The sequence below is a fragment of the Saccostrea cucullata genome, unplaced genomic scaffold (genome assembly GCF_032062105.1).
Source record: "Saccostrea cucullata isolate Sc308-1 unplaced genomic scaffold, CSIRO_AGI_Scuc_v1 ctg4027, whole genome shotgun sequence".
In the NCBI taxonomy this organism is placed as follows: domain Eukaryota; kingdom Metazoa; phylum Mollusca; class Bivalvia; order Ostreida; family Ostreidae; genus Saccostrea; species Saccostrea cuccullata.
The window spans coordinates 1-27970 of NW_026932037.1; the positions used below are offsets into that span (position 1 = coordinate 1).

The 27970-nt window shown below is 32.3% G+C and overlaps 1 protein-coding gene across 1 annotated transcript; it reads right to left on the reverse strand.

Moving 5' to 3' along the window:
* Window positions 1-2755: 2755 nt before the first annotated feature.
* LOC134234330 (uncharacterized) lies at window positions 2756-26686 on the reverse strand. Its single transcript, XM_062716378.1, has 2 exons — window positions 26545-26686; window positions 2756-4037 (listed from the first exon to the last, which is right to left on the reverse strand). Exon 2 carries the CDS (start codon window positions 3953-3955, stop codon window positions 2909-2911), a length of 1047 nt encoding a protein of 348 aa, XP_062572362.1. The 5' UTR covers window positions 3956-4037; window positions 26545-26686; the 3' UTR covers window positions 2756-2908.
* Window positions 26687-27970: the final 1284 nt, after the last annotated feature.

Sequence of the window (27970 nt, forward strand, 5' to 3'; positions counted from 1 at the left end):
CTTTAAGAAAAAAATAATAAGTACCGATACTTTAAATGCGCACTTTAACAGTAATGCGCATTGTCATATTTAATTCATCTTTATTATAAGGTCATAAGCAACGAATACCTGCACATATTTACTTACATACGAGAATTTCATCAGACAGAAATCATTGCATCTTTTGACATTTCGGTCGATTGAGAGAAAGGATAAAAGCGAACCAAAGAGAGAAAGATGATCACATAAAGAAGAAAGCACTGCAAATTACAGTAATACTGTGTCTACATCATTACAAAATGCAAAATGTACCGTACAGTATGCTAATTAAATTGACTTGATATAATACTAAACGAGCATCAGCATTATAATAACAGAAATATTACACTGAATGATGAAGAAACTGACTGAGTATAATGTGAGAAGTACATATTAAATTGGTGTGTTCACTGATTATATGATAGAACTACCGCATGTAATGTTAAACGTACTTCATTCAATGATAAAAACACCTCATATAATGAGGGATGTACTTATATTTCACATTTGCATTTTTTGTGAAAAGGCCTTACTTTAGGTACAAACATATTTGATCTGCATTCAGAAAGCTTAATCTTCGCTATGTTGTCATACGGGGGCATCAGTGTTTCACAAACACATTGCGTGAAATAGGAACCTGTTGAGCAAAATCACAGAAGTAATTAATGCTATATGGTTTGAATTGACTGTGGTAGGGTTACCTATAAAAAATCTTATTTTTTTCCTAGCGCTCTAGACGTTACTGCATATTTATGGAATACACATGCTCGGCTTCACGGTCGGGCATTCTGTGAAAACTACTATAGACAGACTGTATGATAACAATTTCATTGTGTCATTAAATAACACTTGCCTTTTCTGATTGATTCTGAAGTTTGTTTATTTTTTGTGTAGCTTACGCTTTAAAGTTAACTACACAACAAAAACTTAGGTCAGATGACGCCAAGATTCTAGACATATCTACCTTGCGAGTTATACCACCTTCCTGGATAATATCGTCAACCTCATAAAACAAATCTCTTTTTTTTCCTTTTCAAAGTCTGTTGGCATGAACGATAAGCGATTGATATAATGCAGTTCCACACTAATATGATTTAAATTCAATGAAAAAAATTCACAAAAATCATAACTCTAACTATAAGACTCCAGTCTTGTTAAACATTAAAGAATTCAGCAAAATAAAACAGTTTATCACGAACCCTCCTTTCTGTATTAAAAGGAAAAATACTACGGCTCTAGCTCACCTATCTTTTTTAAAAGAAAAATTTGCTTATATACTTAAAAGAATAATCAGCTTCAAGACTTCCAAGATTTAACATTTTATTAAAATTAATATTACCAACAAATGATATGGTTAAGCATTTCATAACATTTGAAGTTTATCAGAATTTCAGAGAAAATCTGATTATGACATATATATAACATGTTTCTGTCCCATAAATGTAGATATATATATATGACATGGTATGTCTTATATATAATCTTTATTAGGTTAAACATGTGGAAAAACTTTTTGGGAAAATTTTGTATAGCTAGTTTGACCTGCTCAAGATAATAGTTCTTTTGTTCTTTGCAATCTGAACATGACTTTTGTACTTTTCAGGTAATTGCTACTTCTCCTCCTCAGCAAGATGACCACTGTTCGAGATTATATTTACAAATTCCAATTCCTGACAGTTTTGACACAAATCAGTACAAGGTTTGTAATAACTATATTTTGGAACAGTCCCTGTCATTGCCTTTGAAATGTTCGTAGACTTGTGGTTCTGTATTTCATTACTTTATTTACTTTAGAAGAAATAGTAGTAGAATAGTAGATTTCTTGATCTGCTTGTTTTCTTTCTATGCTTGTGTATGAAGGATGATGGAAAATCATTTCTAGTTGAAAATCAAATCAAGCTCATCGTTTCTGACTTCTTTACAGCGCTGTCGGACTTTGATAATGGTTCACCGTACGCGTCGAACTCTTCACATCCCAATATTTCACTCCTAAAGCGGGCCTGTGCACATACTTCCTTGTATCGATCCTCATCCTTTGGTTCAGTATTTACAGGGTCAGCGTATTCATAATTGTCGGGATCGCATTCAGTTCTACATAGATAATTTAACCTCAGAACTATTGTCGTTTTTATTTTCAATCACGTAATTACTTTCATTAAAAAGCAATTAATCTACAATGTTTAATCTTCTATGAAATTATGAATTTGCTTATCTTATTGAGGTATAAAACACATGTTTTCTGTCTCCTGACTCATGATGCCTCATCTTTTCGCTTTAGATTCACCGCCACCAGTGAAAACATAATGGAGTGTATTAATGCAAAAACTTCCGTTTTAATATTTTTGAGCTCAAGTTAAAACTAAGTAAAGAAAAAATAATAGCAGCTTTTAGGTCAGACGACACAATTAAAAATTAAATTAAATTTAAAACTTGAGGTACTGTTAGCAATGAGCTCACAAAATGACACCCCACCCCCTTTTGAATACTAGTATAGTGACAGTGACCATGTTTCCTAAGGAAGACCCAAAATATGTGTCGGATTAAAAAGTAAATACGAGTAACAATGGTAATATACATGTATAGTTTGATCGCTTGTTTCTCACTGTTACGTTTGCCGCATCTGGACCCTTTTTTCGAGGTAACATATTCATTTAAAGTGATATTCTTTCACTGTGTGTAAAGATATCAAAGCTTCATCCAATCAAAAGTTATGGGTAATGTTCAGGCTGGTGCGTACAGACAGACGGACAAAGCAAATGATTTAAACACGAATCGTCAATGAAAGGGTAATAGAAAGTCACGTATCATTCATTGCTATCTTCCTTAAGGGGGGTGGGACTGTCTGTACATGTACATGTGTATGACATATCTTTGTGAAACATTTTATTTGTTATCGTCTAACAAAACATATTCTTGATTTAATAATTCCTTTGATATCATACAGTTTCCATAAGTATATAAATGGATTTATAAGAGAATTCAGAATACATAATGAAATTAACACACGATTGACATTTGAGGACGCGCTGTCATTCCATACTACAAAAATAAAAGGCCCTGTACAAATAAGCAGAAGTATTATCAATACTCCAACTAATTTCAAAGAACTGACAACTTTTCTTTGTCTCAGTGAGAGCAAATGGCGCCGACTCCTAGACTGCACGTTTTTGTGACAGTTTGTATTTCTATCGCTTGTAGTACGGGGAATAGTGTGCAAAGGTTTCATTTGCACTTGGATTGTCCTAACATTTATGGACATGTTATTTCCAATAGGGTTAACTTTGTTGTAAGTTTTTAGAACATGGCGAACTGTTACTGAGTACAAGATTAGTGTCAGTGATAACAGAGACAAAGAAAGAAATTTTATGTAAATCGAGTGTGCTAAGTAATGCCCGTGATAGACAAATGACAAAGCACTGTCATTCAATACATCCAGTTCCCTTTGAGGAGGCGAAATGAGAACAAAGTTCATCAACGTCACGGCAAATGAACTGCCGATACATACGTAATACTTCCGGTTGTGTTGAAAAATAAACAAGTTCCATCTTTCTTTACACAGAACCAGGTATCTCTGTAAACTTATTAAAAATGTCTGCAAGAGTGATAAACACAGGCCATTAAGCATCATAACAATTTGTAGGACAGTAAATAGCGTGCTCCTGATTAAGGGAGGTTGGATAAAACTTGGAAGGGCACATATGATTCCGAGCCCGACCGTAAAATCGCTCACACACAACATGAGAACTAAAAAGAGATACGGATTTTTTCGTACATTCTTGTCTTTCATTAAAATAACAAACACTGCTCCGTTTACTAGCAAATCTAGAATACCAATGGCCAGTCCTGTGTAAGTCGCTTCAATATTATTGTGTTTGACATGCATTGAACTGTTCAAGTGTTCTTTTGATGTACAGTTTCTGGGATAAGTTTTATCCATGCCGCTTTTGACCGAGTCTTCTTTAAACAAGTGTGGCTTATCTTTTAATGCCTCTTCAAAATATGACGTCACCAAGGAAACCCTAAAAGTTATAATTTAAATATGTGAGTTAACGTTACATGGTTAAGAATTAGGTAATTAAAATACGTAGACCTTTTTTTAAGCTTTATAAACAAAGAGCTGGGTTAACTTTATGCATAAAATGGCCCTGTACTTGCATCAATTACAAGAAATAAATATCACCCTCTTTCCCATTTAATATATCAAAATAAAGTAGACACTTGGTGCTTTCATTTCCTATAATAATTTTTTTTTGGAGAATCCAGATATTGGAAAACAGGCTCTGAGAAATTGCAATCCAAAAAATAAAACATTTTTTTGATCTTCAGAAAAAGATCTTTCCGAATGTATTTGCATATTTTGGATCAGAGGTTGTGCTCTATATGAAATATTGAAAAATACTTCAACTTTAGGCCATTTTCAAAGGAATACACTTAACAAAACTTCTAAGTGTTCACTTTAATAAATGCATTTATTTAAAAACTACTTTATAGAATGGTATGATATTTTCACACTATTACAACAAATGGGTCTTCTCAACAACTGTAGAAAGAAAATTCAATATCACCGATGAAAACCAATGTTCCGTGACGAAGCTTTAAAACAATAAATCTGTACTTTGCAGCATGTGTTTTGTGTAATAAGCATCTTTTTGTGATCATTATCAAAATTTAAATACTGGTTTCACTAAAAAACACAAAACATTGGCAAAATAACCATTGATGTAGAGGGGAGAGCCGTTGGAATATTGATATCTGGACAATCTTCGCACCACGTTTTACTTATTTATATTTTAGTGCTTAATTGTACTTGATATTACTTTTAAAAGTTATCAAACAATATCAAAAACCCATTTAAACACATTTTTATATAGGCTGTGCTCATTTTTCATCACCAATTTATCACAATTGAAAGTTTTTGACAAAATTTAATCACACCGGAAGTGACCTTAATATTCATCTTTAGATAAAATTTCTCGTTATACCAGGTAAAGAGAGTGTTCAAGTGTCCTGAAAAAATCTTAGAAACATAGAAACAAACCATTTCAATAGTACGAAAATGATAAAAAAAAAATCGCTGCTCGTGGCAGTCTTATATCAGCTCAAGCAGTCTGAATTATCCTTAAAGTGGCGCACTTACGTGCTAAACACCCAAGGATATTGACCAAAAGGTACTTGTGTGACGATACACTGTCAAATTCCCGGATCTGAATCCCACTGAACACATTTGGGATTTTAAAAGAAATGTCAAAGCCCCCCCCCCTTTCCTCACAATTTCAATGGTTTGAAAAGATTTAGTATGCAGTACATGTAGGTGTGGCAGCAGATGGGTCAATCTCCTATTCAGGGGTACATGGTATCCAACAATAAAGATTGTCTTGAAGTAATAGAGCGAGTAGTGGGTCCTACTCCATCGAGATTTTTTTGTGCGAATTTTCATTTTGAGGGTACATCATTTCCTTGACAATTTGCTTAAAATTCTGACGAGATACTAACATGAAATTTACGCTACATTGCACTTAAATATGCATCATTAACCAAGAATTAAAGAAATTATTTATTGTTTGATTTTGTTCTTTAAAACTTCAAAAATGTGAGGTGAACACTTAGAAGTTTGGTTCAGTGTATACAGGAAATGAGGAGAATGGCTCATTTTATGACGTCATAATGCATTGACTAGAGGGAAACTTACGTCATGATTAAAGATACATGGTCATCAGCACTCCAAGTGATAAATACTGCATTTGCAACCTAAACAGAGCGGTTTTGATTTTACAGAAATTGTCAGAGCCAAATAAGGCAAAAAATGTGGCTCTTGCTCTTTGTTGAATTTTGTATCCAGGAGAAATTTTCTTTGTATGAAAAAAACAACACATCTTTAGCCCAAGAAGTTTGAAATATGGCCTTCAAGACCTCTATATGAAATTCGTGAAATCATACATTTGACCAGAGGATGTGCATTATTCGGTAATAACTAGGGATGTCAATTTTATTCGGACAGCTTAGTCGAATAGTCGGATGCTTTAAGCGAACTATAATCGAATATTCGTTTAATCTAAATTAATTTTTCATGTCATTTTTTAAGCGGTTAGCTAGCTAACCGCTTTATGGCATGGGCTCCAAAAAACCGGAAACTTCCATAAGGCGCTACCTATCGACATCGCTTTATCGCACGTAACCTTATCCTTCTGCAACCAAAACCGGAAACTTCCACAAGGCGCTACCTATCGACAACGGTAACTTCAGCAAAGCGCTTCCTATGATTTGTATACTGTTGGCGTAATACGCCCCCTGGTGAAAGATTGACAATATGCTGTGTACGAAGAGTGGCTATTATAACGATTATATCGAATTCTTATTAGTATTTACCAAAGCATTGACAATACTTAGAACACTAACTTCAAAGAACTGAGAATTTCGTCCTTATTACATGTACATCGTGCGATCGCGATTTATAGCAACTGTTAGTTTATTTTTGAAAGTTGAACGATACGGTTAATTATACAGCAGGTTGAAGGTTATTACAGACTGCAAAAACATCAGCAAATCTCTCGATCGAGTTTGATTTTCCTTGCCAAAGTATTAAGAAACACCATTTATTAAGTCAAGTCATACCTGAAAAACGTTTTTATAAAAACACCGAATACATCTGCAAGTTTTACACTTTTTGTAACGTTTTTATGGAAACAATAGGATTGCCTCCACAATGAAACGTTTGTTTTCTTCTCTGTCTAATAAACAGTTTTAAAAGCTCAGCTCCCAGGGGTAAATTCTCTGCTCCGTCTTTGATAATTTATTACATGTACAAACGATCATAAGGGATCACTTACTTTTAGTTTTGAAAAAAATAATGGGGCACTTAAAGTAGTAAAATTAATTTTGAAAAAAAAAGGATAAATATATATTAATTTTAATCGGCATTGTGACCCTCTTCTAAAAATCAACCGATATTATTATTCACAGAAGAATGAGGTATGAAAAGTCTTGGCAATTAGCAAAAATTTAAAATTTATACTTAGGGGAGATCCGTCCAATTCTGGACACGGGGTAATTCCGGACAAATAATACAGTCTTTCTCTTTTGTCTTATTTTTCGGTAATTCTGTATGGTTGATTAAAAATGTTTATTTATAAATTTTGAAAATTTGATTAATTCCTAGGGAACGTATTATTAGCTGTGAAAATCCTTCTTAAATTTGAATTTGTCCAGTTTGTCGATCATTATTTTGAGCGTTTGAGAAGAATTAAATTAAGATACAGGTGTTTAGAGACACATTGATAGAAAAGAAATCAGTGTATATTGTTTAACCGACATATTGAAGAAAGTGACACTGATAACTTCTTAAGTTACACTGACTTTAAGTGTACATTTGAATTTTTAAATACTAGTATTTTTTGATTAGACAACTTTCCTTTTCACATGTTTTATTTGAGAGCAATATTGCATGAAGAGTATATGGCAAATACACATTATGTCCTTATCTAGACATATTGTGCAAGACTTCTTTTAAATGATTCTCATATACCATTTACTTTATTCGAACATTTACTTGTTTGAAAAGTCAATAAAGTACATTTCATAAAGCTTGATAATCTTGTTTACTCGCCAGTCTTCCCGTACAAGTAGTAGTTCATAATATTACTAAACGGAAGTATTCAGTATCTGTATAAAAATACAGAATGATCAATGATCGATTTAAGAAGAAAAGCTGACTCCTGAAAGTTCAAGAGGTGGGATCCGTTGCCTAGAAGAAGTAAGCATCCCACGTTGAAAGGTTATACCCGCGATGAGCCTACACAACTGGAGCTCTTTGATATCAATTCATTTACAAAGTCTCTGCTCAGTCATCCTTTTTTTCTCTGACTAGCCAGCTGTAGATCTACACTACTCCAAATCCATTATTCTAAAGAATTTAATTTGTCATTTTTTTAGTTGTTTGCTATATTAGGCTTTACAATTACCTAACTTCAGATTCAATAGAGCATGAAAGACAATTAAATTCTCAACATCAACATAATTGTTTTCATCCAGAGAACGATAGGATGCCACCAAGAGAGAACTTTTAAAAATGCATTTCCTGTCTTTCAAACTGAAGAAATCTCATGTTTAAATTTTGAAACATGCATTTCAATCTAATTAAAATTTATTTAAATGTTCCAAATCCGCTACTGCTTCTCAAACATCTAACATCCCATTCGGGGTCACATCAGAGCGACCTTTCGATTATGAATACATGTACTAGTAAACACAAAAACTTTGGCCATGTAGATTCAAACCTCGGTAAACAATTCTCAAATTAATTCCACGGCTACATATCATCATTATTGATACTGTCTTACGTTGAATTAAAGTAATTTTGGAATCAATTTCATGTATAGTCTGCAGTCTGGCATCTGCACGTGAATAATGCAAACGAAAGAGCACAAACTATACAAGACACCCACACGTCATACATAACACAGCTTATGCAATGCATATTTTGTTTACTACAAAACTCCTCGGGTGTTTTGGTTCGGTGTTGAAAACAAGAAACCCATGTGAACTGTAAGCCAAGATTTCGGAGGAACCGTTTTCTTTGGCTAATCGAAGATTCACACTTACATGACCCCAAATATGATGTTGTTAGATGATGTCTGAGAAGCAGTAGCGGATTCGGAACATCTAATTTTAATTAGATTGCATCCATCTGTGACATCAGTTTGGAATGTTATTGGTTTTACTATTAAGTAAAGTATTACAAAAACAGAATGCCTGTTATTTTTTCTCTGATAACATTGGACAAAGATATGCATACTTAAATATCATCATTTCATGCACTTTTTTCGGTACATATTAGATGAAAGCATGCTAACCGCTTTTCAGTACTTTCAGTACTTTGATTACTGTTTGTCTTATACAGACGAGTTTACAATATTTAACGTACGCTATCACTATGAAACATTTACGTAGTACAATGAAAAATGTACTTCAATATGTATCCAATGTATTTAATTTCAAAATATATATTAGCTGCACATTTTATCAAAATGGAGGATATCAAAGTGAAACGCTCGCATTTGTCCTTTTTTTACATAACGGTAGTACATGCACCCTATAATTGAAGCGATTTCTACGTGTCTGTCAATGAATTTTGACTGGTAAACAATTAAAGCGTGTCTCTTATAAAAACAAAGAGAGAGTGAGAGCTTGGGATATAGTTTAACAATTAATGTTTTTGCAAACAATCGATGATTGTGATTATAAAATTAATATCAGAAAAAGAAAACACGGTTTAATTACGTTCATACCTGAGCCCAATTTACATGTATTTACAATTTTGTAATAGCATATTCTTTCTGATCATGTCAGATCTTATTTTGAATCTACTAAACTAAACAATTGCCTTCTCCATTTAAAACTGTAAGAGGTAGACAATCACCAACTATACCAAAACTGTAGATTTTGAAGACATGTTTGCAGAACATACATGTACATCGACGTCATTAATTTCCGTTGAACAGTTAAACCATACCCATAACTTCACATACGAAAATATTGATCTGTAAATAAAGTTGATTGCCTTGAATTCAAAATTACTTTGATGAAACACATTTTTAACGAATAACCAACTACAGAAATTCTAGTCGATAGTCGGTATGATCGAACGATAGTCGAGTACTCGAATATTCGTTGACATCCCTAGTAATAACTAATCATGTAGGATTCATTTTATAAAATCGACCTCCTCAGTAAAATTATTTATACTTAACCAGCAATAAGATTTGACTTGTGAAGAGTGTATCTATAAAAATTGATTATTAATTAGATCATTTACTTAGTGGTATAACGATGTCTAGTACTTACAATCAGCATCTATTGTTGAAAGGACACTGTATGTATGCATGTATATCATTAAAAATCAATATAAGCTAAAAGTTAGTGCTTTTAATTTTTCACTATAAGATAATTGTTTTGCAGGGTATAAATTTATAAGAGGTATTGGCCTTGTGACTTCGATGTACGCCGGAAATGATGCCGAAATTGTCAAAGTCGTCAAATTACGTCACTTCCGGTCAGTAGTAAGCAAAAAATGCCAATGTAATTGGTTTTACCTTAAGGTAGGATTCTTCTCATTTCTTGTTTTTAAAAATCAATGAAATTTTCTCAGAATCAAGAAGACAATATCAGTAAGTGATGTTATCAGTGAAATTAAATTTGACCGTTTTATATGAGAGGCAAGGTCATGTCAAGGTCATTATCTTTTTCCTTGACATTTAGAATAAAAAATACTGTTGCAAATCATGTGATGCCTACTACTATTTCAAAAGTTTAAAGATTTTTCTTTTTGCATAAAAAGATATAACTATATCGGGTCTATAGCATGATATTACCAAATTTTCATAAATAATTTAACTAAACCTGATATTGGCTAATCCGAATTTTCTCTGTTTTCCTTAATTTTTTAGGATACCGGTATATTAGTTATTTTCATATGCTTCCTATATTTAACTTTTTCTTATTTTGACATATAATAAAGTAGTCTTATAAATACACAAAATGATACAAAAACAAAAAAATTTGATCGTTTACTAAGAGAGAAAAAATACATTTTATGGATTTTTTGGCTCAAATCTGTACTTTGACTGGGAGCGTTTAAAAGCTAACATAATTCTAGTTTGTTTGAAAAATCATATTTATTTTATATATTTTGAAAGTTTAGTCCCTTATTATTGATTTTAGTTACATTTGAAAATTTCTTCAAGTCTTTGATTGTATAAAGATTATAACTAAATAGATTGCTCTGTTATAATTTTGAAAAGCATCATCATTCCGCCAAAAATATAGTCCCTGCTAGTTTTCAAACGCAGTTTACCATTTCTATTTTAAGTAGTACAATTGTGATGAGGAAAGAAAAATATGGTTTTTAAATCCCTTACATCTAAATATATAAGACACAAAAGCAAATATACTTTGAATGTTTCATCTAGTCAAAAACCAGAGAAGAATGCTACCTTAACTCATTGCTTTCTTTTGTTGACGTCCCTTCCGGTCAAAACAGGACGGAAGACCTACTCGTTGATTTTCAACAAGATTTGCTCTAGTTAATATTTATTTTTGGAGCCTTTTGATAAACAAAACCAACTAATTCATTAATTATAACGTTGTTATATGTCCGTTTTACCCATTAAACCGGTGATTCAAAATGCCCGAAAGTGACCCCGATACACTAAATAATGTGGTTTGAGTATTACCCACTTTAAGGTCGCTGTATCAAAAACATATACACTAGATAGAAATAGTGGTTAGAGAGTCTGCTCTGGAGTCGTGATGTAAAGAATTGATCCTTACGTCGCGGGCTCGAATCCAAATGTGAGACATGGAGGTCGGTCCTTCGGATGAGACCGTATAAACCGAGGTTCGGTGTCGCAGTTGTTGCTTTCACGACAGAGATCCCTGCTTGCTTAATGGCCATGAGTGCCGAGTATAGGACAAAATTTGCAGCTCTCTACCGGCAAGTGTCGGTGTCTCCATGAATGTGAAAAATTCCCGAGAGGAACATTAAGCAATATACAATCAATCAAAGATAGACTCCTCATATAAAGTAGACCTGGTTCTGTACAGAATTGGTTTTTCTTTTATATACCAAATAACTACACATTATTTATATATGTAACCTTGTTAATAATGTCATTAGCAGTCAAAATGTTAAAGTTGATTCAGAATAACTTAAATGGTTTTTACACATCTACAGATAAATAAAATTACGTGTTTTATAATTAATTCTCATCAGACTTGATTCTTCTTACCTTAGTCTATCAACGTCAGTGCCTTTTATTTATCATATTTCTATAACTCTCAATTAAGGTATCTTAAGCAGAAACGTTCCTTATATGAGTATAAAAAAAATCGATACATATATATATATTTGAATATTTAATACAAGGCCAAGAAACATTGTGTTGCTAAACTGCCCTCTCCTGATTCAAGGTCTGTTTTTGGGTCGGTAGGTAAGTGGGGAAATCTTTTTTTTTTCCAAAATTATGCAACATATTTTTTTGACGGAATTAAGGAATTGAAAGAAAAATATTGTGTAAAGGAATGTAAAAAAAAATCAGTTTTGCCATTTTAGTCAATTGGTCTGGAGAGAGCAGCAATAGGGGGTGAAATGTGATAAACCTCAATCATCTTATTTTTTTTTTTTTACATTAGATAGGCCTTCTTATTATTTTTAAGTACCGTTGACATGCGCTGATTTATTCACCGGGTGTAAATTTTGCATATATGCAAAATCTGCACACGGGTATATATTTGAGTATGTCAACGGGACTGCTCAAAAGGGGGTTTGATTTTCGTTGTTTTCAAGGTATGAAGAGACATTTGAATTCATGTCCACCATGAAATGTAAAATGTTACATACATAACTTCTCAAATTTGACCCTAAAAAAATTTTGAATTTACTGTATGTGCAAATTTATGTACACCAGGTCTAAATTTGCGCCTGCTTCAGGCAAGATTCAAATTTACTTTTTCAAAGGTTAACATATTTGAATGATTTTTAGTATTTTTATAGATATTTATATGAATTTCCATAAAACATTACTTGTTTGGGAAAACAAGGAGAGATAACTTAAAAATTTTGGTTAAACTTGTGTTTTTCACTAAAGAAATAAACGGAAAACGGAAAATATTTTTAAAACATCTCCCTCCCCCCCCCCCCCCCCCCCCGACACAAAAATTTCTTTTTAAAGGTAATATGGACTGTCATTTTACAAATTCATACCAAATCTTTTTGTGTGTTACGAGGGGGGGGGGGGTATGTTTATAGACAAAAAACTACAAAAATAGTTATTTTTTCAGCAATTTCAAGGAGGTTTACAAACAAAACATTGCATTTTATTTTTATATATATTTGAATTTATCTGCGTTACACATAAGAAAAGGTTTGAGGACCATTTAATCGTATACAAGACTATTTCAAAATAAGGTGATGCTTGAAAGTCCGATTTCAATGGGAAATATCGTCTACCTAGTGCAAAGGTAACATGAACAAAAGTGGAAAGGGAAGGAAAACTTGCAAATATTTTTAAAAACTTGATAAAATTTTTAGAAAACGACCTGCATTTCCCCCAGTTAAGGTGATCAAAAGTGGAATTCGTAAACGCTCTGCTGATTTTTCTTCCGCAAGCGAGGAAAGTAGTGACGATGGACAACAAATCGAACAGGCATTGGGAAGAATCTGCTGAAAAAAGGAGACCAAAATGCAGACGTGACCATGGATGCAATACATCCCCTGACGGAAGAATCAGCCCAAAAAAATATTGACTAGGGATAAGAAAGAGAGGGAGACAAAAAGCAATGCTTATGGTCCAAAACCCCTACAGGAGAATAGTAAAGTGAAAAAAGCGGTAAGGGAAAGAAAGCAAAGAAAAGTTAATTGGAGGTACATGTAGCTCTTGGTGACGTTCTGGAAGATTTCAGTCCACAAACAAAAGGTCTGGGGATAAATTCTTTAGAATAAATTTGAGGAAGCAAAGAAAGATATTGAAGTGGAAAAAGCAAAACTGGATTCGGAAGAACGATAAAAACGAGAGGAACGCCAGCATCAATTTAATATGACGAATCTGAATATGGGGATGGTTGTAAACATATCTCTCTAGAAGGTTATCGTTAATAGCATTGAAAACCTTCGTGCACAGAATCATGCACGGTTGATTTTCAAACCCCAAACAAGTTCCCAATTATACGGTACTCTGTTGTCGATGACAGCTAGTACAATGTCATAGCGACTTGTTTTTGGACCCCTTTTGACTGTTGAACACATTTTTTTCTTAAGAGCTGAGTAATAGTTTACATCGTTACATTCGAAAGTTCTCAATCCATTGAGCTTCATCAAGCAAATTTAAAGCAATTATGTCGTAGCAGTCTGTTGACTTTTTCCTAGCCTACTTGTCCATTAAACTACTTATATCCCAGCGCAAAAACCTAAAGATACACAGTTAGAAAATATTTTCCATCTTCTGAACCTCGAATACTCCGCCAGCATTTTTGTTAAACTTAATAAATCATGCCATTCTTATCTTATTTTTCATTACCATGTGAACGCATAGCAAATCAACCTTTACAACAGGGTAAATATTTTGCATCTGGTGAGTAAATCAGCGCATGTGAACGGGGCTTTAGAATATATAGACAATCAGTCCGTTGATAGAACTTTTCTTGAAGTCAATTGTTTACCTATCTCATACTTTCAGGCACATTTTGTTTCAACTAGTCGTCCATATTGCCATTTATTCAATAACATCTTATACGTAATCTTCTATGCATCTAATACGACATGTGTATTTATTTCCAGAATTCCAACCGTTAGGCTACAATGTATAAACTCTGAATCTTGTCAACACAAGTCCTAACCCCAACTTCCAGAAAACTCTAAAACTAATAAAGTATACATCATGAATTATTTATTTTGGAGCTCTGATGAATTATTTCCGGCGTCCGCCAGTCCCCCTCCTCTAACAGAATCAGAGGGACCCCTTATTGCTTTTCTGTCATGTATCATACACATCGGATGAAGATTCAGAAACTTAAGATTCATAAACCCTCTGCTCACTCATATTAAATGTTGCTTGAACCTCAATGACTTTCCAAAAGAAATGTGTTTTATAAGTAAAATGCAAACAATTACAGCATAGCTTGAGGGGCAAAATTGGACAAAAAGGACTTCAACTTGACAAATCTATAAAAGAATAATAGACATTTATGTTATTAAGAGTTATCTCTCTTGGCAGAGTATCGATGAACCTTAAGACCTATTTACAGACATTTCTAAACTATTGGAGAAATTTGTCACATGTACCTGATTTAGTTGTTAATAAACATTGTTAAAATACCGGAGTACTCAATTTCCTTTTACAATGAAAAAGACACGATCTTGATACCAATAAAAAATAATTATGAAGACAGAACGTCAATTTCTACAAGTTAATTAAGGAGTGTATTGATATTGACAAATGTACATGACAAGCAAATCCGTTTTACTTCTTTTATTCGTGAAATATTAATGTCATGCGTATCCTTTTAATTTCTATCTGAAAAAAAACATGCTTCTTCAATGAATGACTTGAAACCAAACACCGATATTCAGGAAAATTAAGTAGAACAACGATTTCTAAAGATCTGAGTATTTACTTTTTGAAAGAAAAGATCGTATACTAAAGGCAGGTGGTGGATTTTTTTTTTCAATCTTTTATTCAAAAACATACAATATACACCAGGGGTGCCAGGAGCTCCCTGGATCGATATAGTATTTCATTATATATCTCCACAATTTGAACAGAATTTTTTCACATTATACTAATATGTAATTATTGACGCTTCCTTTTCATACATATACATAAATAGCTCAAAGCAAATTAGCACCATTTTTATATATGATAACAAAGTATACGTTTAACACCATTATACTAATATACAATTATTGACGCTTCATTTTCATACATATACATAAATATCTCAAAACAAATTAGCACCCTTTATATATATATAATAACAAAGTATACATTTAACACCATAGAAGTATGACCCTTGTTGCAGTGGAGATTGTGTGGGAAAAAAAAAGAAGTCTATATCAATCTCACTGTAACTAGTATTTAGGGCCAGGTCACCTTCAAATACGGGTCTTTTTGTGTTTTACAGCTTATAAACAAGATCAATATGTAGAGTTTTGTGGTAATAAAATTAGATTATAATAACACATCAGAATGAATGAATTTTACAAAGACATGAATATTTTTTCCTCACATACATAGTTTAATCTGGCATTACATTTCCAATTGATAATCTATTAACAAAAATTTCTTTTTACAGGTAATATGGACTGTCATTTTACAAATTCATACCAAATCTTTTTGTGTGTTACGGGGGGAGGGGTATGTTTATAAACAAAAAACTACAAAAATAGTTATTTTTTCACCAATTTCAAGGCGGTTTACAAACAAAACATCGCATTGTATTTTTATATATATTTGAATTTATCTGTGTTACACATAAGAAAAGGTTTGAGGACCATTTAATCGTATACAAGACTATTTCAAAATAAGGTGATGCTTGAAAGTCCGATTTCAATGGGAAATATCGTCTACCTAGTGCAAAGGTAACATGAACAAAAGTGGAAAGGGAAGGAAAACTTGCAAATATTTTTAAAAACTTGATAAAATTTTTAGAAAACGACCTGCATTTCCCCCAGTTAAGGTGATCAAAAGTGGAATTCGTAAACGCTCTGCTGATTTCTCTTCCGCAAGCGAGGAAAGTAGTGACGATGGACAACAAATCGAACAGGCATTGGGAAGAATCTGCTGAAAAAAGAGACCAAAATGCAGACGTGACCATGGATGCAATACATCCCCTGACGGAAGAATCAGCCCAAAAATATATTGACTAGGGATAAGAAAGAGAGGGAGACAACAAGCAAAGCTAAATAAATGGTCCAAAACCCCTACAGGAGGATAGTAAAATGAAAAAAGCGGTAAGGGAAAGAAAGCAAAGAAAAGTTAATTGGAGGTACATGTAGCTCTTGGTGACGTTCTGGAAGATTTCAGTCCACAAACAAAAAGTCTGAAGATAAATTCTTTAAAATAAATTTGAGGAAGCAAAGAAAGAAATAGAAGTGGAAAAAGCAAAACTGGATTCGGAAGAACGATAAAAACGAGAGGAACGCCAGCATCAATTTAATATGACGAATCTGAATACGGGGATGGTTGTAAACATATCTCTCTAGAAGGTTAGCGTTAATAGCATTGAAAACCTTCGTGCACAGAATCATACACGGTTGATTTTCAAACCCCAAACAAGTTCCCAATTATACGGTACTCTGTTGTCGACGACAGCTAGTACAATATCATAGCGACTTGTTTTTGGACCCCTTTTGACTGTTGAACACATTTTTTTTCTTAAGAGCTGAGTAATAGTTTACATCGTTACATTCGAAAGTTCTCAATCCATTGAGCTTCATCAAGCAAATTTAAAGCAATTATGTCGTAGCAGTCTGTTGACTTTTTCCTAGCCTACTTGTCCATTAAACTACTTATCCCTGCGCAAAAACCTAAAGATACACAGTAAGAAAATATTTTCCATCTTCTGAACCTCGAATAATCCGCCAGCATTTTTGTTAAACTTAATAAATCATGCCATTCTTATCGTATTTTCATTACCATGTGAACGCATAGCAAATCAACCTTTACAACAGGGTAAATATTTTGCATCTGGTGAGTAAATCAGCGCATGTGAACGGGGCTTTAGAATATATAGACAATCAGTCCGTTGATAGAACTTTTCTTGAAGTCAATTGTTTACCTACCTCGTGCTTTCAGGTATATTTTGTTTCAACTAGTCGTCCATATTGACTTTTATTCAATATCATCTTATACGTAATTTTCTATTCATCTAATACGACATGTGTATTTATTTCAAGAATTTCAACCGATGGGTTACAATGTACACATTCTGAAGCTTGTCAACACAGGTCCTAACCCCCGCCTCCAGAAAACTCCAAAACTAACTAAGTATACATTATGAATTATCATGTCAGACTAGGATACATTATTTATTTTGAAGCTCTGCTGATTTATTTTCAGAGGCCGCTAGTCCCCCTCCCCTAACAGAATCAGAGGGGTCCCTTATTGCGTCTCTGTCATGTATCATACACAACGGTGGAAGATTGTGTTTCCTTTTAATTTCTATTTGGAAAAACCATGCTTCTTCAATAAATGACTTGAAACCAAACACTGATATTCAGGAAAATAAAGTATAAGTATTAATGTATTTTGCAAACTAGTAGTTTATATGCTATGCGTGTGTAATAATCAAATTTTGAGAGAAAAAAAACATAAGAACAAAAAATATCTGAAAAATAAAAAATATTTAACTTGATGCATATTAACATGCATTTTCTGTATGCACCAAAAAATCTTGGAAACGACATGTCTCAGATTTTGATGAAATTTTCACCATAGGTGTGTCTTGGTACAAAACTAGTAAATATGGTGTCGGAAGTTCCACACGTGCACTTGGTTGCCATGGAGACGGGTCCATTGAATTCGGCCATTTTTGGCCCATTTTGACTAAATGAAAACATGAAAATTGAGGAAATGTAAATGAATATTTATCAGTATCTAATACACTCTAACAAAACCATTGGACCATATGATAACGTTAATTTTTAAGGTACACAGGGCATATAATCAATTATTCTAGAAATATTGCTCCTGTAAGAAAAAAGTCATGCAAACTTATATGGTTTCTAAAAATTTGAAAAATGAGGAAATTGGAATTTTTTGAGATCTTTGAGGCTTAATAAGAAAAATTGTCCGCGGAAATTTCCCAAATCTTATGTGTTTTATTATACTCGGGAATAAGTAGTGTCATCTCATGAAAAAAAATAAGTGGGCTTTTGATCCTATTTTTAGTAACATGTATCTATAAATAGATATATTTTAGAAAAATGTTTAAAATCAAATTTTGGCAAAGTTTTAATTGTCATTTCTGCATAATTAGAAAGTATTTTGTCAAATTTAAGATTTTAATGGCAAGAGCTGGACACCACTAGCTGGTATGGATAATAGTTGAGGGGAATTCCCATTTCTATTTTTAGTATCAGGTGGCAAAATATAGATATGTCTCTGAATAATAGGAAAACTGGCATTTTTGTTCTAATAGGAAGCTTCATATGAAAAGTATTCACAAATATAAAGGTTTCTACAATATGCTTTAAGAATGTACATGTGTTTGTTCAAAAATTGCTACAATATTGAGGATGGACTGTTGTTTCATTTTATGGCAACAATGGTCTAAAGATAGATTACTCGAATAATTGAGAAAATGTAGATTATTGCACCTATTCAGGCACTTTTTAGATGAAGTTGCTTCATAATTAGGAAATATTTTGTAAAATTTGAGATGTTTATGACAAGATCTGGACACCACCAGCTGGTATGGATAATTGTTGATGGGAATTCCCATTTCTATTTTTAGTATCAGGTGGCTAAATATAGATATGTCTCTGAATATTAGGAAAAATGGCATTTTTGTTCTAATTGGAAGCTTCATATAAAAAAGTCCTAACAAATGTAAAGCTTTCTACAATATGCTTTCAGAATGTACACGTGTTTGTTCAAAAATTGTTACAATATTGAGGATGAACTCTTGTTTCATTTCATAGCAACAATGGTCTAAAAATAGATTACTCGAATAATTGAGAAAATGTAGATTATTGCACCTTTTCAGGCACTTTATAGATGTAATTGCTGATTACTTGGTAAGTATTTTGTAAAATTTGAGATGTTAATGACAATAGCTTGACACCTTTAGCAGGTGTGGACAATGGTTGAAGGGGTTTCCCAATTCTATTTTTAGTATCAGGTGGCTAAATATAGATATGTCTCTGAAATGAGGAAAAATGGCATTTTTGTTCTAATTGGTAGCTTCATATAAAAAGTCTCAACAAATATAAAGCTTTCTACAATATGCTTTCAAAATGCACATGTGTTTGTACAATAATTGCTACAATATTGAGGATGGACTATTGTTTCATTTCATAGCAACATGGTCTAAAAATAGATTACTCGAATAATTGAGAAAATGTAGATTATTGCACCTTTTCAGGCACTTTATAGATGTCATTGCTGATTACTTGGTAAGTATTTTGTAAAATTTGAGATGTTAATGACAATAGCTTGACACCTTTAGCAGGTGTGGACAATGGTTGAAGGGGTTTCCCAATTCTATTTTTAGTATGACGTGACAAAATAAAGATTTGTCTCTAAATATTAGGAAAAAATGGCAGTTTTTTGCTAATTTGAATCTTCCTAGAAAATGTCTTTAATATAAAGCTTTCTACAATATGCCTTCGAAATGAACACTTGTTTGTACAGTAATTGCTACAATATTTAGGACAGACTCTTGTCTCTTTTTATAGAACCAATGGTCTAAAACGATTCCTTGAATAATCGAGAAAATATGGTTCATTGTACCTTTTCAGGCAATGTTGGAAAGAAAAATAAATGTTATACCGTTAGTCTGGAAATTTTTGCTGTACATAAATTTTTAGCAAACTTGCGAGTTCATTGCATTCACAAAATTAGTTTTCTGAAAAATAAATTACAAATACGAGAAATGTTAACAAAGCAGTGGTTATTCGCAAAATTATGAAACGCAAAAATTAATACGCACTATTTTGACCCGAATTCGTAAAATAAAATCGTCGTAAAATTTCCAGATTTACGGTAGACGTGTGACTGACAAATACTTCCAAACTATTTAGTGAAATGCACACTATCTGAACGGGGGCTCTCTTTTCTATTTACAGCACACCCACTCATATGTAGAAACTTCTCAGCAAACGAAGAAAAATAACAATTTTCCATTAAAGGAGCCTCATTGATAAACATATTTACGAAATATACTGCTGTACACAATATGTCATGAACAAGAACATCTGGGAAATTAATATTTGACACATTTTTGAAGACAGGCTCTCTCATATTTATAACAACAGTTGTCTAAAAGTAGATTCATTGGGGTATTCAGAAAATATAGATTTTTGCACTGTTTTAGACATTGATAGAAAATTTGAATACTCTTTATTAGAAACATAATGTCACTGTCAAGCACTAGAAAGAAATTACTAAATTTAAAATGTTTTGAGGGAATTCTCATTCCTATTTTTAACATAAAAATAAACCTTTGATTCGTCTTAATATATGAGGTAGAATATCAAAAGAACAAGATAGGATAAGACACTTCTTGGTCCCTGATTTTGGATGTCTTCCAGAATGATGCAAAAGTTTATCCATAAAAGCTTCTTGTCACCCCTGCCACAAAATGAGTATAAATTTGATGGAAAATTTGTAGACTAAATGAATGATGAAAACGAAATGGAATATGGTGAGAACAACTTATATTCAAGCTCAAATTCTATTTAGACAATGCAAATTGGGCGCAGAGCAAACATAGATCTCCCAAAACATTGGATTAAGTGTCATGTAGGAGTGAATATACCGACTGGTCACATCTACAGTGTTCTCCTTGTCATGAAATAACCCCAGAAATCCGTAGACAATTCAGTGTGTAAATAACGGCCTAACAATTAGTATGTAAAACGTCAGTCAGCATTTGACTGAATGATAAGTTGTATTTACCTGCAGTCATTGCATCGACCATTTAACTTGCGAAATGATAACTTCAAATCGGACTCTACATATGCTTGTTTCATCAACTTGTTTGTCAATTGCTTGCCTGGTTTTAACAAATTTCACAGGAAGAACATGTTCTTGCGTAACGAATTAATTATGCGAAAAAAAACCACATATGTAGGTGATAAGGGTATGTATATGTACATGTATATTGCTATATTAGTACAGGAAGTTGACAATTGAAAATTTGCAGTCATCATGTGAATAATAAAGTTTTCCCTAATAAAATAATCATGTGACTGATAAGTATAAACTATATGTAATATCGGTAGTAACAGTTCTACTTATATTTGAAATATGCTAAATCAATGAGGACTTCCAGTTCTATTTATAGAAACAAAGAACAAGGTACAGTTTCAATACAAAGTAAGCCCTATATTTTTCTAAAATATGAAAGTGATATTTGAAATCAAAACTCACTCTAGAATTCCCTGCAGAAAAAATACACAAATCATTTTTCTCATATGTCCTCCTAAATGCTAATTGTGACGTCATTAACTTGTGTATTTTCCCGTATTTTCTTTAAAAAATGCCAGAAGACATCAATTTTCAGTGGAATATTTTCTTTCAGAAAATATACTCTGCCACTCTCGCCCAGAAAGATTTTGAGAAACCCGGTATGTGATTTTTCATAGCAGTTTACATAATATATCCAAAAATTAAAGAGGGCGACGGTGGCGAAAGAAAAATCAGCACAGAAATGAGTTATTTTGAGGCTTCTCTGCATTAAACGTAGAAGAGTACCAAATTAATGACGTAATATATCCAGAACGACCCCCCTTCGTGTCATATTTAATAATTTATCATAATCATCTACTCAATGATTGTTAAAGCCAATTTCACAACTTTTTAAGAACATTATTTTTTAAGGCACAATAAAGCTCAAACCGTACCTTCTTATACAAGAGACCATAGGGCTTCAACAGTCATCTGAGAATAACCCTGTAACTGATCAGTGAAATGGCATTTTAACAAGATCTTGTTATTAGAGATTAGATTCCCTACTATCTCCTATTGTTTAAAGAGAAAATCCCTATGTTTGGAATTAACAAAAATCCTTAGATACTTTGTGACAAATTTGAAAAAAAATGACAAAAGGTTCTCGAAATATGGTGACTATTAAAAAAAATATGCAGACCACAGAAACTGCCATATAGAATACGCTCATTGAGTCTTCGTCTAAAAAAAATTAAAAGTCTTTGAACAAAATAAACTTGTAGATGAAAATACAGGTACATTGTCAAAGACTAGAATTAGGACAATCAGGAATTAGTTTACAGAGCAATTGAGAAGATTTTTTAAGTTTTTCCTATAAATGGCCTTAATATCAATATTTCGCCACATGATACTAAAAATAGAAATAGGAACCCACCCTCAACTTTTGTCCACACTAGCTAGTTGTGGCCAGCTATTATCAATAACATCTCAAATTAATTTTACAATATACTTCCTAATTATGCAGCTATGACATCTAAAAAGTGCCAGAAAAAGTGCAATAATCTACATTTTCTCGATTATTCCAGGAATCTATTTTTAGACCATTGTTGCTTTAAAAAGAAACAAAAGTCCATCCTCAATATTGTAGCAATTATTGGACAAACAAGTGTTCATTTTGTAGGCATATTGTAGAAAGCTTTATATTTGTAAAGACATATTCTAATTTAAGAATTCAAGATTCAAATTAGAATAAAACTGCCATTTTTCCTAATATTTAGAGTCATATCTATATTTCGCCACGTGATACTAAAAATAGCCCATCCTCAATATTGTAGCAATTATTGTACAAACACATATGCATTTTGAAAGCATATTGTAGAAAGCTTTATATTTGTTAGAACTTTTTATATGAAGCTTCCAATTACAACAAAAATGCCATTTTTCCTAATATTCAGAGACATATCTATATTTAGCCACCTGATACTAAAAATAGAATTGGGAAACCCCTTCAACCATTGTCCATACCTGCTAAAGGTGTCAAGCTATTGTCATTAACATCTCAAATTTTACAAAATACTTACCAAGTAATCAGCAATGACATCTATAAAGTGCCTGAAAAGGTGCAATAATCTACATTTTCTCAATTACTCGAGTAATCTATTTTTAGACCATTGTTGCTATGAAATGAAACAAGAGTTCATGCTCAATATTGTTGCAATTTTTGAACAAACACGTGTACATTCTGAAAGCATATTGTAGAAAGCTTTTTATTTTCTAGGACTTTTTTATATGAAGCTTCAAATTAGAACAAAAATGCCATTTTTCCTAATATTCAGAGACTTATCTATATTTAGCCACCTGACAATAAAAATAGAAATGGGAATTCCCATCAACAATTATCCATACCAGCTAGTGGTATCCAGATCTTGTCATTAACATCTCAAATTTAAAATATATTTCCTAATTATGCTGCAATTACATCTATAAAGTGCCCGAAAAGGTGTAATAATCTACATTTTCTCAATTTTTCGAGTAATCTATTTTTAGACCATTGTTGCCATAAAAAGGAACAAGAGTCCATCCTCAATATTGTTGCAATCTTTCAACAAACACATGTACATTCTTAAAGCATATTGTAGAAACCTTTATATTTGTGAATACTTTTTATATGAAGCTTCCTATTAGAACAAAAATGCCATTTTTCCTAATATTCAGAGACTTATCTATATTTAGCCACCTGATACTAAAAATAGACATGGGAATTCCCCTCAACCATTATCCATACCAGCTAGTTGTGTCCAGCTCTTGTCATTAAAAGCTCAAATTTGGCAAAATACTTTCTAATTATGCAGCAATGACAATTAAAACTTTGCCGAAATTTGATTTTTCACATTTATAGATACATGTTACTAAAAATAGGATCAAAAGCCCACTTATGTTTTTTCATGAGATGACACTACTTATTCCCAAGTATACCAACACACATAAGATTTGGGAAATTTCCGCGGACAATTTTTCTTATTTAGCCTCTAAGATCTCAAAAAATTCCGATTTCCTCATTTTTCAAATTTTTAGAAACCATGTCAGTTTGCATGACTTTTTTCTTACAGGAGGAATATTTCTAGAATAAACGATTATATGCCCTGTGTACCTTAAACGTTCGCGTTATCATATGATCCAATGATTTTTGTTAGAGTATATTAGATACCGATAAATATTCATTTACATTTCCTCAATTTTCATGTTTTCATTTAGTCAAAATGGGCCAAAAATGGCCGAATTCAATGGATCCGTCTCCATGGCAACCAAGTGCACGTGTGGAACTTCCGACACCATATTTATTAGTTTTGTACCAAGACACACCTATGGTGAAAATTTCATCAAAATCCGAGACATGTCGTTTCCAAGCCCTATAGTAAATTCGTTGGTGCTTACAGAGAATGCGTGTTATAATCTGATAAAATATGATTTGTAAAATCAAGACGTTACGTCAAATTTCACCTTAACATTAACATTTTCTTCTTGAAGATAAGAGTTTGAACAATTGTGTTTTGATTACATTCATTGTGTCTTACATGTACCTTAAACTGTCTTAATTCTAACCTTACTCAACCCAATACATGGAATTAGGTTTTATGACAATGAATTAATTCGCATAAACTGTCATTAAGTACAGTTTAGAGATAGATTAGAAAATAAATATAGTTTAACATGTGCATGTGTGAAAAAGATGAAAACTAACAATTAGTTAACCAGGAGAGGTAACTCTCTCAAAAATAATTTTCATAAATTTATGAAGAGCTTCCATTGTTCCACTAATTATGGTAGGGCACAACCGATAATACAAATTTTTCCTCATATTCATTTTTTCTGAACTTTGATCTTTTGTTCATGGATATAAAATGTCTCTTTATTTATGATATAAAAGAAATTCAACCACACATTTTTTACCCACCTAAGAAGACTTGTGAAATGAGATATTCGACTTGAGAAAGAGCCTTATTTCAACATTATCAATTGATCATTATTGCAAATTTTTGCTATTTAAGCTCAGAACCCAATAGGCTATATTGATATTGAAATTTTGAATTAGATATTATTTAAAAATAGAACATACATAGCATCAGAATTAGAAATTCACATGTAAATATCCTACACAACATCTTTAGAGAAAATGTATGATTCAATTTTTACAATTTTTCCCTTCATATTCCTATGTAAAACTTTGATTGGCCATTGTGACCCCACCCTAACACGGGGTCATGATTTGAACAAACTTGAATGTACACTACCTGAGGATTATTAAATACGAGTTTCATCTTTCCTGTCCCTATGAATCGTGAAAAGAAAATTTTAAAGATTTTCCCTATATGTTCTTATGTAAAAATTTGATCGGCCATTGTGGTCCCATCCTACCCTCGGGGGTCATAATTTGAACAAATTTGAATGTACACTACCTGAGTATGATTCAACATGTCTGACCCCCCCCCTTCCTCCTTCCCTTTTTCTGTCTGATCTTCCAAAATCTAAATATGACGCCACCAACATTCTTAAGACCTCCTGTTATTTCTACCTTACCCTGAAAAAATCCCGATTGACTTTCCTTTGCATGAATAACATAAACTTTTGTCAATAACCCTAAATTTGGAATTCCGAAAAGCTATTTATTTTATAGTTTCTATTGCTACTCAAGATTTCATAATTTTCAAGTAACCTTTTAGCAATGAAATTTTCAATAATTGTTAGTAAGAAAATAAATTATCTTTAATAAATAAAGTATTGAAATTTGATAGTTAAATGAAAAAAAAATTATGCTTTATAGATTTGGTCTTTGAAACAGAAAAAAAAAACATTGCATATTCTTAATTTGTGAATAAAAAAAGAACTTAAAGCTTAAATAATTGATAAACATTTATTGCAGAAATAACACAAGTTTTTCAGAATTAGGATGTCAGAATTCAGAATATGTACATGATTTTTCAATTCGTATCTTGCTCTTCATGGGGTTATAGATACTAGGGCCTTTTTGGGGTTTGGATCACAAATGGAACTTGTAGGGAAAATTCAGATTTTGTTATTTTTCCATCTATAAAAAAAATATTCATTCATACACAAAGAATGTACATTTGTCATCGTAAATAGTTTTTCTCTACTCCATTTAAGGAATGAAGCTTATTTCAACTTATGTTATCCGATATAACATAACTTGGGGCAGTTTACGCTTTATAAACCGCGAAGCAAAATACAAAATGGATAAATCTTTTATTCAATCAAATGACGTGTTACAAGTTAAATTAAATTATAAAAAGGTAAACTATTACTCATAAAGACCTTTATACAATTATACAAATGGACAATTCAACACCTTTATTTTTATCCAGATCTCTGAAAATTTTGGCGCCGGATATTCCAAAAAAGTTGGTAATTTCTTCCATAGTTATAATACCATCATTACTAATGTCATAAACGTAGAAGTGACAAGGGCTTGGGAAAAGCAGGATGTCATACTTCCGAGGAATCTTTAATATATATATAAATATAAGGCATTTTCTAACTTAAGTTCTGTACTTTAGTTCTGTTACTTTGTTGATTCATATATAAATTCTATTATTAAACTAAAATGACTTATTCAAAAAAAATCTATCGTTTAACTTTTGAAAATCCTTTCATTATTAACATTTCAATTTCCATAAATAATATGAAAAAAAATAAGATTAACTTTTTTGACTGTCCAAATTCTTTTCCACGATGTGCATTCCGGTTTTGAGCGTGAATAAACGACTCCAGGGATGCAAGCATGAGAATGTAAATGTAAACCTAGAAAAAAGTACACTTTCTTCTTTAGAGCCTTTTACAAAACACTTACTAAAAATATCTCCTCAACATTATTCATTATGAAATATGAAATTCCATAAGAATTTCTTCATCCTCGTGCTTATCATCAATGACTTTACCATATCTAGTTGTTACTAGATATACTAGTGCATCGTAAACTAGAACTGTTTGAATTTGTGTGTAAAGTAAAATATATGCAATAAGATTCTTACGTTCATTTCAGCAGCTGTCCTGAACCTCGAAAGGGATAATTATACTGAACCCATAGCAAACAAATTTATACATTTTTGGGGGAGAATAAACTCGTGCATATCATTTGATCCTTTATAATAGAAAAACAAGTTGCTGTCCTTTAAAAAGACTATAATACGTGGACCATATGCAAGTGTTTCTAAGCGAAATTCAATTTAAGAACATTTCTAGGTTTAGTAAATATTTATGTATGTTCGTTCACATTTTTCAATGATCTGCCAACTTTGACTGATGTTACTTTCAAATTAAAATTGTCGAATTTAATCTCCGATTAGCCTTTTGACAAGAGGCCCAAGGGCCTTTATGGTCACATGAGTATCATACAATCACAGAAAAGCAATTTGATAATTATATCATAAAGCAAGCTTAATTGTAAGCACAAAAGAAAAGTGATCATTGATCAACAAAATTAGTTTGTTTCAATACGCAAGAGCATGCTCTACGTATGAACAATTTCTAAAACAAGGTAAATTATTGACATGCAAGTTTATGAAACAAGAATAACAGCCGTCACGAGTGGGACAGGATTTTCTTTTATATTTTAACGAGTGCGAAGCACGAGTGGAAATATCAAAAAAATCTTTTCTCACGAGTGAAATAAATTTCATAAATTATTCAACTACAAAACATTTAATTTTCTGTTTATTACATTTTCTTTGATTTTCCTTTTCCCAATCTAATTAAAATCAGACTTCTTAGATCCG

Coding starts and splice junctions, on each gene's coding strand:
- LOC134234330 (XM_062716378.1), bottom strand. CDS start 3,955: ATGGATAAAACTTATCCCAGAAACTGTACATCAAAAGAACACTTGAAC.